Here is an 18,529-nt window from a genome sequence, read left to right as displayed (position 1 = left end):
ATATTTAGTTTGGTTAAATTATTTTTTTGTACATGAACATGCAAGAATAAAAATCCTTCGTCAAATCCAACATCTGTGTGGATTGTATGTTAAGATACTAACATTAACTGTGATCAGTTAAGAGGGTCTTTCTCAGACGAAGGAACAGAAACGTATCAACAGCTTATCAGCAGACAGCCTGAACACAGAACTCCCATCATCCACCACCACTGTCCCCCAACTGCTCAACAGTCTCGCCAGTCTGCGTGTAGCTTCAGGATGGGATGTAGTGGAGGATTAGTCATTGAGATGCATCCGAAGACTACATAACGAATTATTTCTCTTACTGCTAATATTTGATCTATTTGGTGTAACAACATTTGAAAATAGCTGAGCCAGGGAATCACCTTAGCCAACTAGTGGTGGAGTGCAATGAACCAGTATATCTGCCCTCTTACAGTTGGCATGGTTCTTGGCATTGGGTGGTGGGGACACGCGGGTGGTTGGTTGTGGCGGCGGTTGGGGAGCGGACAGTGTGGCGGTGCGTTGCAGGGTTGGCGCGTGTCATGGGGGGGCTGGGGGTTACGAGAGGTAGGGTGTTTCAGCAAGGGGGGGGGGGGGGTGTCAATGGGCAACTCTCACTAGGCTACCATTATGCCGTAATCCTGCTCCGCTTTTCTGGAAAACCTGAATAGCACTAGAATCACTGACTCAATTTTTGGATCTCATTTTCATGACAAAGCGATTGGCCAGCCCTCCCCGAGGCCCTTGGTTCTGGGAGCGCAGTGGCCTGGCGTATAAAAGGATCCGGTGCGCGTGTCCACACACACTCACCCAGACTTCAACACCTCCACCTCCACCTAACACCAAGCAGTGTGTAACATCCACAATGGGCAGGGTGAGTACAGAGAGACGGGGCTTCCTGTGGCACAAGTTCCTTGAGAAGGAGAGCAGATTCACTGACACTTTTGTTGATGACATGTTTAAGCTGGCTCATGGATGCCATTCGAAGCGAGTTATTTCAGAATTTCTTTGTTTTGAGAACATCAGGTTAATGTTAATATGGGTATTTTTAACAGTTTAGTCTTAACCACAGTATGACTGAAATCAACTGGTGTTTAACTTCTCAAGCCATCTCTTTGGACCAGATAATGTGCAGGGCTTTTTTTTCAAAGAGTTTACATCTTCAGTGTACCATTATATGTATGCTGTATGTATATTAAAATGGGTAATTTACCAGTGTACACCATGGATACTGGAGTAGTATATGCAAGTAGTCCTGAGGTGGCAGTTATTTGTAAAGGGCTAAAGCAGCACATGGCAAACTACTGTACAGCAAAGCTGGAGGAATGTGCCAACGCAGGTCTGTTTAGGAAAATGGATGTGTTAGCCCATTCCACGGTTAATTCCCATAACCTCAACAGGTGACAGCTGGCACGCTGGTGCCATGCTAAGGGTGCATCCTCAATCAAATAAAGCATTTAGAGCCTATAATATTGACAGCAGGCAGTAGAATTTCACAATACACAGCCTAATCAAGAACGAGTGTTGCAGTCTTTTTGGAGGTATATCCAGGCAAAGCCTGTACACAGTGGTGTGTTGTAGCCAACTGTATTTCTGGCGTCCCTCCCAGATCATCTTTTACGAGGACAAGAACTTCCAGGGTCGCCGGTATGATTGCGACAGTGACTGCTCAGACTTCCATGCCTACCTGAACCGCTGCAACTCCATCCGTGTGGAGAGTGGAGCCTGGGTGGTGTACGAACGGCCCAACTACATGGGCTACCAGTACGTGCTGACCCGGGGAGAGTACCCAGACTACCTTCGCTGGATGGGCCTCAACGACCGCCTAAGCTCCTGCAAGATGGTCCATTTTGTGAGTCATTCCATCCCAGACACTCAACAGGCATAACCTTGCAAATTTATATTTTGGGTGAAACTGTTCCGAGTCATATATAGTAGTCAGTCAAACACTTAATATCTTTTGTGTTTAAGTTACTAACAATGTAATTTTGAGAGTTAAACCAGGGTGCCAATGTGCTCGCATTTAATTACAAAGGAAGGTAGTTGTGGCAAGCAGGAGAAAGTAGAGCATTTGAACAGGGCAATAACTCTGAATGAACCGCCAAAGTTCAATACAGCAGAGACCCCAAGGGCTCTGCCAGTACATCAATAACAACACTCAGTTCTGCCCAGTGCAAGGACACAGTGTCAATTCTGAGTTTCGTTCGATAACATTTCCACCTCTAACTACAGATAAATGTGGTAATAAATAAACAATTTACTGAGAAAAGAATGTGTTATATTAGGGGTGCAATACCATTAGGCAAACTCGACACAGTAAATTAAAACCTCATAGAATTCTGAAATGCTGTAAAGCAGGGAAAAAAAACTAGAAAACAGTCAAATGTAAACCAATACAAACGATGAGAAATAAAGAATCCTCCAGATTTATCATGTGAATTCTGTAAAATAGTTAATGTTCTTGTTTATTTTTTACATTTCACACAACAACTGTAAGGAAACATAAATGCACAGGTTTCTGCCTTGTTAAAAGTATTTGGCCTCTAGGTCCATAGTTCCTGACTAACAATAAAAGGCAACACAATTTCATAAGCTAAAGCTTGGTGTCCTTTGCATGAGCTTGACATTGGCTCACCCATACATTTTTTTGGCTGAAATTGGCTCACCCATATGCATACACAGTATAGTGTATACAATATAGTGTATGCACAGTATAGTGCAGTATTTGGTGAAGGTGCAGTATTTGGAATGTATTCCAAAAAAATCATGTAAAATTGTCTTTATACACTACAACAATGGCATTCTTAAAAGTCTCATGTTGGTGTCATTCAAAAGTATACATAATACAGAAATGGCAGGTATATGCCAGGATAATTTCATCCCCGACAAGCGTCTCAAACCAGTGTTATTGTTTAACAAGAACAGCTAGATACTGCACCTAAAACCACTTCTCCTCCTCCTCTAATCATAGAATTGTTGAGACCCTCCTGTTTCCAACCCATCCCTCCTCTCCCTCCCTCCCTCCATCCTTGCCTTCTTCCTCCTCCCTCACCTCTCGCCTGCAGACCAGCGGCGCCCAGTATAAGATCCAGTTCTACGACAAACCCGAGTTTGCCGGCCAGGCCTACGAGGCCACCGAAGACTGCCCGTCCGTGCCTGAGCGCTTCCGCCTGCGGGAGGTCCACTCCTGCAAGGTGATGGAGGGTTTCTGGGTCTTCTATGAGCACCCCAACTACCGCGGGCGCCAGTACTTCCTGGAGAAAGGCGAATACTGCAAGGCAGCCGACTGGGGTGCAGTCTGTGCCACTGTCCAGTCTTTCCGTCGCCTCGCCGAGTGACCATTCGCACTCATCCCTTTCTCAGCACTTCCCTCTAAACTATGAGCAGTGGGAACCTACTGGCTCAACACACTCAGAGTGCCCAACATATCTGTGTGCTCAGGGATGCTGTACCTAAGACTGTGACCTAGCTCATTTGGAATAAAACTAAAATTGTCAGACCAACTTAAGTTTGTTTGTTTGGCCAGTTTTTTGGTTTTGTCAAAGATGAATTTCCCTACTGCAGCTTCCACCGGTGATGATGTCAGATATGGCTCTATCACATATAATGCAAGGTTGCCATGTCTTCCTCTAGGATCTATAGTGGCTCTGCGACGAGTGAAGTGGTCATTTCTACGAGTGCTGGACTCAGGTCCACAGTCACAGGATGGCGATTTAAGTGCGTCCTAAATGAAAAGCAGTTCCCTCCTCCACCACTTAAAGTGACCTTTGACCTCTCTGGGTCAAGGAGCTCAGAGCAGAAGGAATGCAGCATGAGGGGCCAAGGAATGGAAGACTATTGATAGACAGACAGAGACAAGGAAGGGATAGAATACAAAATTTAAAAAACAATCAAAAACATTTCTTCTCTACTTTACCGAAAGTTTATGTCTAATATTCAGAAACAGAGCTCTAACTCACAGTGTCCAGGTCGTACTCCATACTGGCACCTGTGCTCAGGTTGATTACTGCCACTCCTGGCACACTCTCCGTCTGGAGCCAAACTCCACCAACTACAACAAGCTTCTCACCAAACACATAGGCAGAATGGGAATACCTAAATTACAGAGACAGGATTGAGGGTAAGACTTTTAATTTTGGTCTTAGACAAAGGAGAGAGGAAAAGAGACATGAACTGATAATCCCTATTAGACACACCTGGGTGGTACAGCAGGTTGCACCTGTAATGTCTCCCAGCAGAAACCTTTCGATGTGGCTTTTAGTAAATTGGTATCTCCTAAAGGAATTCCTTTTCCTCCCAGACCACCGAATATGACCATACCTTCCTGATAGGCACAAGAGGAGTGCGAATGCCGAGGCTCAGGGAAGACACCCTCCACTGAAATCTGTAAGGACAGAGCCAGCTTAGAAATATTCTCTGAAATCCTTTTTGGCTAGCAAACTCTGCAAATGATGGCACTAGTATTAGTTTTGAAAATCACAATATGTACTTAGTTATATTATTATTATTATTATTATTAAAAATTCTTTGAAACATTGGGAAAATGTAAACATTCTTTGCTGGTTGAAATTGATTTGTGTTCTTTCCAAGTAGTCAGACTTCAACCGAATGCTCAGTGTCTACAAGCCAAAATGTTACTGCCGCCACAGACCTGTGTCCAGTGTTTGGTCTCTAAATCCAGGAAGTGGACATCACCTAAGACTGGCTCCACCTCTGCACGTCCTCCACATACAACTAATAAAGTTTGGCCTGGAAGAATAAGATAACCCGAAAATTACACTCAAGTCCAGATGCAAACAAATATCTTACCTCTCTTCAACACTCTACCCAGAGTCCCTCGCTTTGCATGTGTGCTTTAAAAAATAATAATTTCTGAAGTACTGCTGTACCAAGTTACTACCCTTACTATTATGTTTCAGCAAAGTAGCAGTATGCCGCCATCTTGGTTGTAGATGACAGCCACTGCATTCCACTTCTTTCACTGACACAGTCATTGACAAAGATGTCACAGTGGATTCTGTGTGCTCTCTGAGGCCGTAGATCACTTTGAGAACATCACCAAAAGGCTTCAATGGGGATGACCTGCCCCCAAATACCAGTGCACCCCATCCAGAGACTGCTGTCATTGTGTGGTATAGTCGAGCACCTGGTGGACAACAAACCCATCATGATATCTACAAACAGTTCCTCTGTAGATATCGAATAATTCCATGGAATTCAATGTGTAATCAACAGGTTTTAGAAAATGTTCCTGACTGAACCTCTTATCTTTGATTTGCTTCGAATATACAGTATGAAGCAAATTAAAGATGGTCAGTCAGGAAAATGTTCTAAAATATGTTGAATGTACATGGAATGACACATATACACAAATAGATTAGTTAAACAACTGACAAGACTACTGCTGAAGAGTGAACTACAGAATTGATTAAGGGCAACTTTTGTATGTATTCCATGTCCAAGCTCATTTGGTAGCAGAGGAACTTGTTACCCCAGTCTGCCGAGGTCTCCACGCTGGCCCAGCTCCAGCCACCCTGGCCTCTGACGGCGGTCTCTCTGCCACTCATCCCGAATCCTCCGGTGAGCATGAGGACGTCAGTCTCCAGCAGGGCTGAGGCCATCCCCAGGCCCTCCACACAAGGGTCACCCGAAAGGAGACCAACACTCAGAGGCTCAGGCTCAAGCTGGGGCTTCAGAGGAGGAATAGGGGACACTGGGGAGGATCAAATCATGTTGTCTCAGAGAGATACTATTTTTGTTATCAGCTCCAGCAACTCAGTTACCTGTGTTTCAGATAGGAAATGATAAGCACACATGAAAGGCAAGGCAACTTTATTTATATAGCACATTTCATACACATGTGCAACTCAATGTGCTTTACATATAAAGACAATAAAGATTTGAAATAAATCAAAGGATGAGTGTTGTAGCACTTTCCTATAAACATGTGGGGGCTCATGGTGTGGTTTGCAGGTTTGCAGTACCTGTGGGAGGGCTGAGGAGAGCCTGGCTGGTAAGAGAGCCTTTGGAGGCAGTGAGGATGAAATAGTGAGCACACTTCTGGTGCCATTCCTGACGGGAGAGAGATGAACAAACAAAATCAATAAAGAAACACCAAGGCTAAACTAATCTTTAAAACTTTCTTAAATGAAAATAACAACGAGGTATACTTCTCTGGAGAGTTGAGATGAGAGATGAATGAGTTAAGGGGCTGAATGAGTCACGTAGTAAAGACTGAAAGAACAGGTGAAGGAACATCTGACCTCAAACTCATCAAATGGCTCCAATCTTTCCACTCTCTGTCTCTCCTGCTGGGGGAACAGACCCAGGTAGAACTGGTTCATGTCTAAACAGACACACTGCTCCCAGCCCTGTGTGTGTGGAAGGGACAGGACATTACTTATCTTTGTATGTAATAGGTCTACATGGGTCTTCTAGGTCCTAGGAGAATCTCCTAGAATCTAGGAGGTATCTACGCCTGTTAGGGCCATAATGTAAAGCAGGGGGTCATTTTTTTATATTTATACTGTTGTTTTAGTAATTGATGTACATGAGTGTTGCGTGTTTAGTAGCCTAATAACACATATTCTGTTTGATATTATTCGTCATGGAACCCCATGTTGCTTCAATGAGGAAACAAAGTCTTCGTACAGTATTGAACAATGAAAAGAAGGTAACCACATCAACACAGGCAGTGTTTACTTATGGAACGAAGAAGAACATTTGCAGGGAAACGGTCTCTGCAGTCTGTTAATGCTAAGATGAACATGCTAGTTTTTCAGCTTACTAATGGAAAACGCCAGTTGAACCCCTTTTAATAAACGGTGAAGTCCACCAATCTGATTTGATGGCCAGCTCTGACACATTCTTTAGCTCAATGATCTTCATTGGCATTTCCTTCACCATACCAGGTAGGAATTAATGTGTCACTGAAATAACTTCTGGCGGGAGAGTGCCTTGGGGTTGAGTGCCTTGCTCAACTCCCTGCAGTAAAAAAATATTTAGTTTTCAGGTGCTGAATTATCATTATTGGACAATTGTGTCATTATGTATTGTGGAGGGATGGAACTAACATATGACCCTTATACTACTATATCCTAAAAATCAATACAACTCAATATATACTGACTGATTGTTAACTAAGGCCCTTGGACTAAACAGTTACATAAGGGGTGTAGGCCTCTCACTATGACCTTGGTCCCCACTAGGTGGCACTCATTCCCCCTCTCCTCATTCATCCTCCCACTAACTGCCATCGTGAAGGGGCTTTGAGCTTGTCTTTGGCTTGGACCAGCACTCTCTCAACACTGGTCATCAGTAGGAGAGGACAGGTTTATATTGTCAGATCAGATCACGGAACACATTTAATTGGTGCAGAAAGAGTTTTTGGTGAAGCTATAATGTACATAATGTGAGTCAATTCAAAAGTCAAAGACCTGATGATAAAAACAAACTGAATGGATTGTTAATCCACCCGTTGTGTCCTACCATACGGACAGTGAGGGAGATACTTGGTGCTCTGCTAACAGTTCTGGATAATGATGATGATGATGATGATGATGATGATGATGATATTGGCCTGTACACACTTTTGTTGTGTTGTGTGAAAGTAGAGTCCTTACTCAACAGCACACCCTGGACTAAGATGTCAGAAGATCCAAAGGATCTTGAAGCGCTCACTCCAAATCATCTTATATTGATGAAAACTAAATCTACACCACCAGGTGTCTTTGAGAAAGAGAATAGGAGGAGACGGAGGCAAATTCAGTACCTGTCCAATTTCTTTTGGGGCAGATTGACTACAAAATATTTACCCCTGCTGCAAGAACGGCAGTGCTGGTCCAACCTGAAAAGGAACTTTGCAGTTGGTGATATTGATGATCCTTCAGGTCTATGAAGCTCATGGGTGATCGATCGTTTCATCATGACTACGCCAGATTACAAAGGGAATGTAAGAAGCGTTCCAAATTCAGACAGAGTGTCCTGGAAAGACCTGTGACCAAGTTATGCCTGTTGCAGGAAGCAATGTAATTGTGACATGTTTCAGGGACTCTTTGACTGCGAGACCTAAGAAAGACTGTAATTTGAGTTGATTAATTTAAGTGATTGATGCAATCCCCCTGTCTACACAAGTAGCGGCTGAGCATTTGCCATTACGTAAAGAAGTGGATAGTACTCTATTTTGTAGTCTTTATATTATTGCTTGAGTATTTGATGTACATGACCGTTGCGTGTTTGAAATAGTGCAAATTCAGTTTAATACTGTACTAAATACTTTCAGTTTTTTATAATAGGCAAATGCCTGATGTCCCTCTGGCTACGTTCACATTACAGGCCTCATTGCTCAATTCTAATGTTTTTGCTCAGATCGGATTTTCCTATCTTGATGTTTCACATTCATAATTACGAGTAACCTGAATCTAACTGTAAAGTGAACGCATCTGTCCTCCAACACCACATGTTTCTGCACGAGTCATCTGTGTCGATCGACAACAAAAAATGTCATATTTGTGAGACGTACAGGCAAAAAGCCACATGAATTCTGATCTGATCAATCTCTTTCATGACGAATGGCCACACAAAAGTGACTCAAATCAGATTTGAAAAGATTGCTTTCTGTATCCACACAGCCCTGAAAACATATGATCCGTGTCACATTAAAGCAAAATTCAGATTTGAGTAACTTTAGCCTGGTAATGGGAACATAGCCAAGAGCAGTAAACTGTGAAAGCGCTATGTGAGACTCAGAGAACAACAGTGACTGTGTCTACACGGATGTCAAGCTACTTCTGTTAAGAATTTTAAGTTACAAGTGTTTTACCAGTAATATTCATATTTTTACATTACTAAACAGTTTAAAGTCTAAAATGACTTTAGTCTCTCATAAACACAAGAAGCGAAAATGAAGAACATTCTCCACACGTACACGATATTGACGTTTTAGCAGATTTATTATTGCTATCAATCTACTATCTAACTGTTGCAAACATCCAATCCCAACCTACTACAAGCTCTCTGTGGTGTGCTGTTTGTCAAGGTGTCTATCAATTTAAGAGAAACGTCAACAGCTAAAGACTGAGTTTTAAATGTCATGTATGGTCCCACCTTGTTTAAGAACCGTTGCCTATCTGACAAATCTGGATAGCTTTTAAGTGCATGCAGAGTAAAGCTTCAGGAAGTGACCCTGCATCACTCTTCCAAAGGGGTCTAGAGGGCGGATCTGCTCGTACGCAACAAACATCGACTGTGGGAGGAGCCTGGCTGCCCAGCCAATCACACTGTCTGACCTAGGACATCAGAACACAAAGATTAAATGTGACTGTGAGACAATGTAAATATATACACACATTTATTACCTGTTCGGTCACTCTGGCCACTTACTCTTTCGTTTCCATGTACGTGAGCACCACCTCGGACAGTAACAGTGTTGGGCAGCTCCACTGAAAGCCTGCCTCTGACAAGGCTAACTCAAACTCCTTCTCCTGACGGATGTCCATGCCCAAAAGGTGGTTCTGACCATTAGATACGTACAATGGTCCTGAGACAGTTAACAAATACACAGAGAAATCATTCATTTCTGGAAGTTCTAAACACAATATATATAGAGTATAAGCTCTGAGTACAACCAGTACACCACACAGTGTGTCCTAAAAATGGCAGTGTCCTTTCTCCGTCTTTTCATCTGTTAAATCACTCAAATTATGCTTGTAATCTTGATTTATCACCTGAAGAACTGTTGATTAGCTCACCTGAGTTCTGGGACAGGGGGGCTTCCAATCAGCTCTTCAGGACTGCCTTTCTCTGAGCCACATTGGGGAAGTCTACTTCAAACACGATCACTCCCTCCAAAGCTCCTTCAGCATGTAGTCTGAAGTACAGGGAGTCAAAACCTGCACCCAATGACAGCATCTGAAAAAGGGACATTGAGTATAGAGAGCAAAGTGTGTGTGTGTGTGTGTGTGTGTGTGTGTGTGTGTGTGTGTGTGTGTGTGTGTGTGTGTGTGTGTGTGTGATATCCTAGATATCAATGCAAATCATGAATTACACGGCAATGACCTGAATTATTCAAACACATGCATTAACAGCAATTACATGATGACAGTGATGAAGGCGTGTTCTGCTGAGCACTATGTAGCTAGCCATAATAACGGAAGTGTCAATTTGTTTTCATAATAAAAGTCGAAACTTATTTATTGATTTCAGGCAGGTGGAATGACTCATGCAGATTTCCAAACGACTTCAAATGACCTTTTTCAGCTGAACAACAGTAGTAGGCTCTTTGTATTTAAAAAAAGGATTTCAAGCTTTTTTTTATTTTGGTTTGTATTCCCACTTTTACCTTTATTGTTCCTTTGGTAGCACATACAATACAGTTTTTTATATGAGCTGGTCTTAAAAACTGTCAACGTTTAGCGCCAATTCCCACACCACGCCATAACACTTAATACATAAATTACTTTTAGTGAGTGGCAATGGAGTATTCGAGTGTGTGTGTGTGTGTGTGTGTGTGTGGTAAGGGGTGTAAGTATCCTTGGCTATATTTGCTTGAAATGAGCATCCCTACTTCATACAACTTGTAAATAGCTAGTAGCGCTCGAACCACAACTTGACAACATGATGTAGCGTTCAATAAACTGCAGTTAATACACGGTATGTTTTATAAAATGACATAAAATACTGTAATGCGATATAAAGACGGTGCGTTTCGTAGTCGGGAAAGTACGGTATCCCAACAGTGTGAGTGACGGTCAAAGTACTATTACACTTTCCATAGATAGAACACTAAACCACACGTGAACACGGGCCACCTACGCCAGGCAATGCACTCTCCCTTATTAGTATCGGCAGCACCGATCTCGATACTCCACCATAGAGTTCCGTAACTTATCTCATTATTTTTCACACCAATAGGAACCCCACCGTAAGGCAGGGTGTCAAAAAATTACTATAAACTCATAGTGGTCCACTCCACGGAAATCTTTAGTAAAAGGCGAAAGATTTATGCGATCTGAAATGAACCATGAGTGTTCTGCTCGCTTGAAGAGAGAGTTCAGACAGAGACCGTCAGCACTATAGTTCACGTTAAGGGTTGCAACTAATTATAATGTACGAGCTATCAAAACGTTTATTAACTCTAATACATAGGCAGTCGTAACTAAAATGTGGGAAGTTACAGCAGTGTGCAAGTATAAAAAAGGTGTATTAAAACAATTCCTTAAGGCACAATGCATGCTGGGAATCTGACTTTCAATGACACTGACTGTTTCCTCCAGCGCGGACCTGTATCAATAAAGCTAGTGAGCTAGCACTCACAATGTCTTCTCAACTCAACTGAAAATAAATATGTTACAGAGTCATCATTTAATGCTATGTCTTATGTTTAATCAAGGAATTTAATTAATTTGTTCGGTCATGGAACAGACTCTGGAGCTCCCCTTAGTGGTACTGGTCAGTATTAGCACACAGCCCCAAAGACTGTCCAGTTTGAGCTACAACTGCCTCTGTAATTGTAACTGAATTATAAATGATTTGTTTAATATCTCTTACAGCTTAAACATTACAGAAAGAATCTGATGCCTTGCTCCTCTACCAGCCAAAGCAGGGTTTTGATTTGAATGGACAGGTAAGGAGTAATCAGATACTGATTTACTTTTATATGCATACCAAACAATCGTTTTATTGATATCCAAAGAACTGATGCAAGTAATAGGCCTACCTTTTATCCGTTTTCTGTATGGCATCTTCATCAGACACCAAAGTTCTCACGCTATACCTGTCCTGACCACTTAAAAAGTGATTATTTTAGGATGCAAATTACGAAGTAAATTTTGGGGGTCAGCCAGCAAGATTTTACTACTTCCCACTTTAGCCATGGAGCCAACAAGGTTAACTGAAGGAAACAAAATTCCATTAACCATTTTTCTCAGTTTTCAGAATTCTACCTCCCATGTAGCGACTCATAGTAAGGCACCAAATTATGTCACTAAAGAGTCTGTCACTTCTCAAATTCTATCCCACTATAGCTAATGAAGTTACTCAATATTTTACTACAACATCATTTAAAGACCAGATCAGTCAAGTAGTGAAGAAAGAACTCAAACGTTCACTATCTATGAACATAACATCAGCACAACATCAAAAACTGGGGCTTGAGGAGAGGAAGATACATGCTAAAAAGTTAAATGCTTCAATTTCCAGACATAGTGTCTCTCTGCTTTCACCTGAGACTGCAATGTCCTCCTCGGTAAGTTAAGATTTCCTGCTCAGCCAGCTTAATGCAGTTGCATTAGAACTTATCAATACAGTTTATGGCCAAGGCAAAGAAAAGCTGACTGCTGTAATCAGATAAGAATCTCCAAAGAGGGATTTGTCTTGTGTGGCAGGCAAGACAGCAGGTAATGCTGTATAGAGAACATTATATGTTATTGAATTTACCCTAATGGATGGTGCTAGGTGCTAGGTTCTCACAAGCATACTGGTTGCTGAATTTTGATTTGGCCATAGGTGACCATGGCAGTGGGAACAGACAGACACAGTCAAACTGTGTGTTTTTTTTGTCTGCACAGCAGCAGAGGGCATAGTCAGGGACATTATCATAGGCTAATATTGCACTATATTAATGGGGCATTGTGGTTCTCTCTCCATTTTCCACTTTAAAAGCAAGCAACAAATGTAAATCAATGTGAAATGTATTTATTATTAATAGCGCTACTGATGGCTGTAATGTATAGCTAAGTAGCCTACTCAGCTGTCAGTAGCCTACATAACTGTCACTGTCAAAATGTGTTCACAAAGTAAATAGATTTGTTTCAAAGACATTCATTTAAAACCTTTTGGCAATAATTTCTATCACCAAGGTTATCTTCTGAAAGCCATTTTGTAGTAATATTTTTGGATTTGGTGGACATGGATTAACTCATGGGAGTATGAATGGCCTTGGACTGCCAGGTTATTACCAAGATGAATGGAAATTGCAAGGAAGATTGCGCTTTTTCTTCATTTTCGTGAACTAATTTTTAATAACATGTAGCATGATGCAGCATGATGCATTCGATGAAGTGTTTAGGGGGCTTAGCATTTCTAGGCTACTGCTTTGTCTGCCATATTTAGGTTTCCTCCGGTAGGAGGTAACCTATTGTATCTGTTATTCTTGTTCCATGGGAGTCAATGGCAGCCCCTAGAACCATATGGTATCTTTTTGTGAAATTTGGCACACTCATTAAGGACAGTCCCTTCAGTCCCTTCTTCATTCACACCAATTTTCATGGCTCTCATTAGACCACTCCTGCGCCACCAACAGGTCAAAGTTGGACTTTTGTAACACACGCAACTTTTGGTATGACCGATTTTCAAAAATTAGGTACCATTGGATTCCCTGGATCAAGACGAATTAAACCCACCCCTTGGCGTCAATTTCCGGTTATATAGATTTTCCGCTATTTCCGGTTTTATCAAAAACCTTTGAAAGCCTACTCCTCCTACAATTTTTGGCAAATCTTCATCAAAATCACCAGAGGTGATCTTCAGACCTAGCCTCACAAAAGTTACGATTTAGAATTTTGATCCTCACAACCGTTTGTTCGGTACAGCCACTCAAATTCAGCAGAAAAGTTGCCAAACAGGAAGTGAAGTCATATCTTGGCAAATCTTTGACAAATCAACACCAAACTTGATATGTCACTTGAAAACACTACAACATGTTCCCATGTGCAAAGGCAACTTCATATCTTGAAAAATGATTGATATAAAGCAAATTGGATACATTGTTAACGCTAAAATAATGCTTTACACATCAACAGGTCAAAAAGTGATACTCTGATTCAATCACAAGTTCATGTGAAGACACTTGAGAATGTTAAGTACACAAATCTGAAAAAAAGTTGACTGTAAGATGAAAAGTGGATTTTTGGTGAATATTTGAAACATGCATGCTTGGCTAATTTCTAGGGTGATTTTCAGTAGAAGGTCTCTCTCTCTGCTCCTTTGCTCCTCCGCGCGTGTGCGCTCCAGATTCTCTCTCACACTCACACTCACACTCACACTCACACTCACACTCACACACACACTCACACACACACACACACACACACACACACACACACACACACACACACACACACACAGGGACAGAAATGAAGGAAATGTAGGGATGACCACACCCCTTCTCACAGACAGAATTCGAGTAGTTGTCCAAAGAGCAAATGCCAAAGAAAACAGGGACTCATGCTGTCTTCTTAACTTTGAAGATCTGATCCCCCGGAGAGCAGCTAAATTATTGATCCCTGACCACAGAACGGCTTGTCCTCTCTACTGCGAATATGAGGGCTCACAGGACTGAATTGAAGATGAACTGAAAAGAGACAAGGAGATAGAGGTTTTTTTCATACATGTTTTTCCTTCTTAGTTCTCCTTATGCATTGTTTCCTTTCTATAATGGAAATGTGGGCCCTAACCTCGTCAAAGGTAAACCCAGCTATCTTGCAGTCACAAGGTAAACCGGACAAGAGCTTAGCATCGAACCGCCCTGGAGAAAAACAAACCGGAGCATAAATGACCTTTTCTTTCAGGGTTCAACCTTCAATAAAACACAGCACTAGTGTGTGACACCTGCACGTCTTCCATCTCGTACCTTTCATGGTGATCAGTCTGGTCACCATGGCAACAAAACTATCATACTTGTTTTCATTGTCAGAGCTGTAAGTAGTAGTCCACATAGCCTCTGCTGTCTTCTGGCTTACAGATACACCTGTGAAGAAAAGGATTGCACTGATAAACCAGAGGGACATCTCAAGTTCTCAAGATTGTGGGAGTATGACAGACTTCAGTTATTCATGGGTCTAGGTGTTAATGTTGATGTTATTAGAGTAAAATATAGCTATCTTCTTTGAAAATATGTATCACCAGTTTACTTCAATATGTAATAAGTCATGTAATGGAAATAAAGCAATGTGTTATGCTAAAGCTATCTGCTATGAGTGTATAGGCTTATTCATTATTATAATAGGCTAATTTAAAAAGGTCATATGTTACTGTTAGTATTATTAGATATCGTACTGTTATTATTATTATCATTGATCTTTTTAGTTTATTAAAAATGAATTATTAACCAAATTAATGAATTAACTCTCTGATTTCCATATAGCCCAGTGTTGAATAATAATGAATTAATTAATAACAGAACAATGGCCACTATCTTTATTACTACCTGTTGTTAATATTGCAACTATTATTTTCTATTCTGAATTAGGCATCTATTCGTTTCCATTGTTAAATAGGTGTATCTATAAGTATACATTTTTTAATCGCATATATCAAATAATATCAAATGAAGACCAGTCAGTGTTTTGACAGCATTTCGCAAGACGTAAAAAAAGGAGTCAACTCTATTTTGAACTAATTACTGGCGATTTGAGTGCGGCTTTTTTACTGATGTTGTCCGTATTGACTTGAATGCAGCTGTATTCCTATTATACATGCAAATTAGCTCCCTTTCACTCATAGAGATAGCCTACACGTCTGGGCCTCGTCACCATACGGAAGGCTGCCATTTGACGGCATGCCGCGGATGATGGGCTTTAGTTCAATAGTATCAATAATATTATAAACGAGGCCTGTACCATTGCTCGAAACGGCTATTGGCTCGTATGGTGTGTGTCAGATGAACATGAGTGAAGAACAATCTGCCACATTTCAGCGCTCTCCTGATACCGCACGCAAATCGCTGGTGATTAGTTGAAAACAATAGCCTACTTTTTAATGTTTCGAAATAGGCCCGTCGTATCCCTTGTCACATTTATGTTATTTTATGCTATTTCTGCAACAATATTCAACTGACGTTTAGAAAACATCAATTTCTGTCGATGATAGGCCTATGCGATCATTATTATCAGCCTTCCATATTAACTGCAAAAAACAACATCGGTGCTTTACTTGTTTAATCAGTGTTTTGTACGATTTTTAGACGCATTTTTAACAAACACAGGCTGTATTACCATTTTATATTTGGGATTCATGATTATAGACTAGCCTTAGAGGTTCAAACATGAACCATTTCTTGTAATCTGCATAGCCAAATGATTATGCTTTTAGGGCGCACTACAGGCCGTTAATGACGCAACAATGCATAGTCACGTAGCTTTTACAAAGTTTAGTCGTGACGTCACGTGTAGCCTATAAATAGAGCTGCGAGGCGTCCTGTCCCTCATTTCTTGTCAAGATGGATCAACATGGATTGCAGTACGGGTGATACGTCTCCGCTTCCCGAGGGAAAGTCTCCCAGCCCACGCCTCTGTTGGGACGAGGTCCAGGAACCCAGTCCCCTCCCTGAGCCCAGCCCAGATGAGATGACCCCTACTTCACTCCTAACCAACCCTGATGATTCCCTGGATGACAACCTCATGCTTGAAGAGGTCAGCCCAGAGGAGGCTGAGCAGGTTGAGCTCGCACTTGTTGCTGAGCTCCCTGCCGCCATCTTCTCTGAGGTGACATCCCAGGCAGTCGTCCAGGACGACCTTGCTCCTGAGGTCCCAGTCAGTGCCGCCAGCTCCTCTGAGCAGGTTGAGCTCGCACTTGGTGCTGAGCTCCCTGCCGCCATCGCCGCTGAGGTGACATCCCTGGCTGAGCAGGTTGAGCTTGCACTTGCTGCTGAGCTCCCTGCCGCCACCTCCTTTGATTTGACAGCCCTGCATGAGCAGATTGAGCTCACACTTGGTGCTCATCTCCTTGCCACCATCTCCTCACTTGCCCTGGCCATGGAGGGGAAGAGACTGAATGCCCCTCTGGTGTCTCCTGAGGAGTTGCTCAATGGTATTGTCAAGACTGCTGCCGTGTTTCAACCCGCCCCTGGACCTAGTGACCACCTAGTCACTCCGGACCTAACCCTGAACCACGGTGACCATGCGTTCGTCACTGTGCCCTCTGAGACCTCCATTGCCCAGCTGGTTAATCCCCAGAGCAGAACCAACGCTACCAGCTGGAGGTTCTGGAGGTTTGGCCGTAAGAACCGGTTCTGGAGGTTTGGCCGTAGGAACCGGACGGCCCCCGCTGCCACCCTGGATGGCCCTGCCGGTCCCCCCGCCACCACCCTGGATGGCCCTGCTGAGGCCCCCCCCACCACCCTGGATGGCCCTGCTGCGCAGGAGGAGGAAGAGTCGACCGGTTGCTTCCCCATCAGACAAATGCTGAGGAGACTTTTCAAAATAAAGAAATAAATATACGTATCTCTTAAATAACGGACTGGTTTTAAAGTCTTCATTTTATATTCTTTGAAGGTATTCAATAGATAGAAGGTAAAATTAAAAAAAAAACTAGTTAATTATGAATGGTTAATAATTGACTACTTAATGAACATATAGTAGTAGAACATATAGGTTAATTATTAGATACCTAATCAATAATAGGTAGTTATAAAGATCGACTACTTAATGAACATATAGTAGTAGAACATGCAGGTTAATTATTAGATACCTAATCAATAATAGATAGTTATAAAGATTGACTACCTAATGAACATATAGTAACATGTAGGTCATATGTTACTGTTAGTATTATTAGATATCGTACTGTTATTATTATTATCATTGTTCTTTTTAGTTTATTAAAAATGAATTATTAACCAAATTAATGAATTAACTCTCTGATTTCCATATAGTAAGCCCAGTGTTGAATAATAATGAATTAATTAATAACAGAACAATGGCCACTATCTTTATTACTACCTGTTGTTAATATTGCAACTATTATTTTCTATTCTGAATTAGGCATCTATTCGTTTCCATTGTTAAATAGGTGTATCTATAAGTATACATTTTTTAATCGCATATATCAAATAATATCAAATGAAGACCAGTCAGTGTTTTGACAGCATTTCGCAAGACGTAAAAAAAGGAGTCAACTCTATTTTGAACTAATTACTGGCGATTTGAGTGCGGCTTTTTTACTGATGTTGTCCGTATTGACTTGAATGCAGCTGTATTCCTATTATACATGCAAATTAGCTCCCTTTCACTCATAGAGATAGCCTACACGTCTGGGCCTCGTCACCATACGGAAGGCTGCCATTTGACGGCATGCCGCGGATGATGGGCTTTAGTTCAATAGTATCAATAATATTATAAACGAGGCCTGTACCATTGCTCGAAACGGCTATTGGCTCGTATGGTGTGTGTCAGATGAACATGAGTGAAGAACAATCTGCCACATTTCAGCGCTCTCCTGATACCGCACGCAAATCGCTGGTGATTAGTTGAAAACAATAGCCTACTTTTTAATGTTTCGAAATAGGCCCGTCGTATCCCTTGTCACATTTATGTTATTTTATGCTATTTCTGCAACAATATTCAACTGACGTTTAGAAAACATCAATTTCTGTCGATGATAGGCCTATGCGATCATTAGGCTATTATCAGCCTTCCATATTAACTGCAAAAAACAACATCGGTGCTTTACTTGTTTAATCAGTGTTTTGTACGATTTTTAGACGCATTTTTAACAAACACAGGCTGTATTACCATTTTATATTTGGGAT

General features: G+C 41.7%; 2 protein-coding genes across 2 annotated transcripts; one reads left to right on the top strand and one right to left on the bottom strand.

The window, feature by feature from the left end:
- Positions 1-1,756: 1,756 nt before the first annotated feature.
- Positions 1,757-3,341, top strand: LOC308365202 (gamma-crystallin S-like; the record flags this gene model as incomplete). The annotated part of the gene is made up of 2 exons (XM_080838557.1): positions 1,757-1,855; positions 3,069-3,341. The coding sequence occupies 2 exons, from the start codon at positions 1,757-1,759 to the stop codon at positions 3,339-3,341; spliced, it is 372 nt and encodes a 123-aa protein (XP_080694683.1).
- Positions 3,342-3,639: 298 nt separating this feature from the next.
- lcmt2 (leucine carboxyl methyltransferase 2) lies at positions 3,640-9,927 on the bottom strand (the record flags this gene model as incomplete). Its single annotated transcript, XM_080839698.1, is given in 11 exon segments — positions 3,640-3,837; positions 3,963-4,098; positions 4,200-4,387; positions 5,013-5,149; positions 5,495-5,716; positions 5,988-6,075; positions 6,267-6,374; positions 9,109-9,169; positions 9,171-9,290; positions 9,385-9,515; positions 9,796-9,927. Coding segments are annotated over 11 exon segments (1,521 nt in total).
- Between the last annotated feature and the right edge of the window lie 8,602 nt (positions 9,928-18,529).

The sequence above is a fragment of the Sprattus sprattus genome (genome assembly GCF_963457725.1).
Source record: "Sprattus sprattus genome assembly, chromosome: 5".
Classification (NCBI taxonomy): domain Eukaryota; kingdom Metazoa; phylum Chordata; class Actinopteri; order Clupeiformes; family Clupeidae; genus Sprattus; species Sprattus sprattus.
Note: the sequence above shows the minus strand (reverse complement) of the source record. Positions and strands in the feature narration are given on the sequence as shown.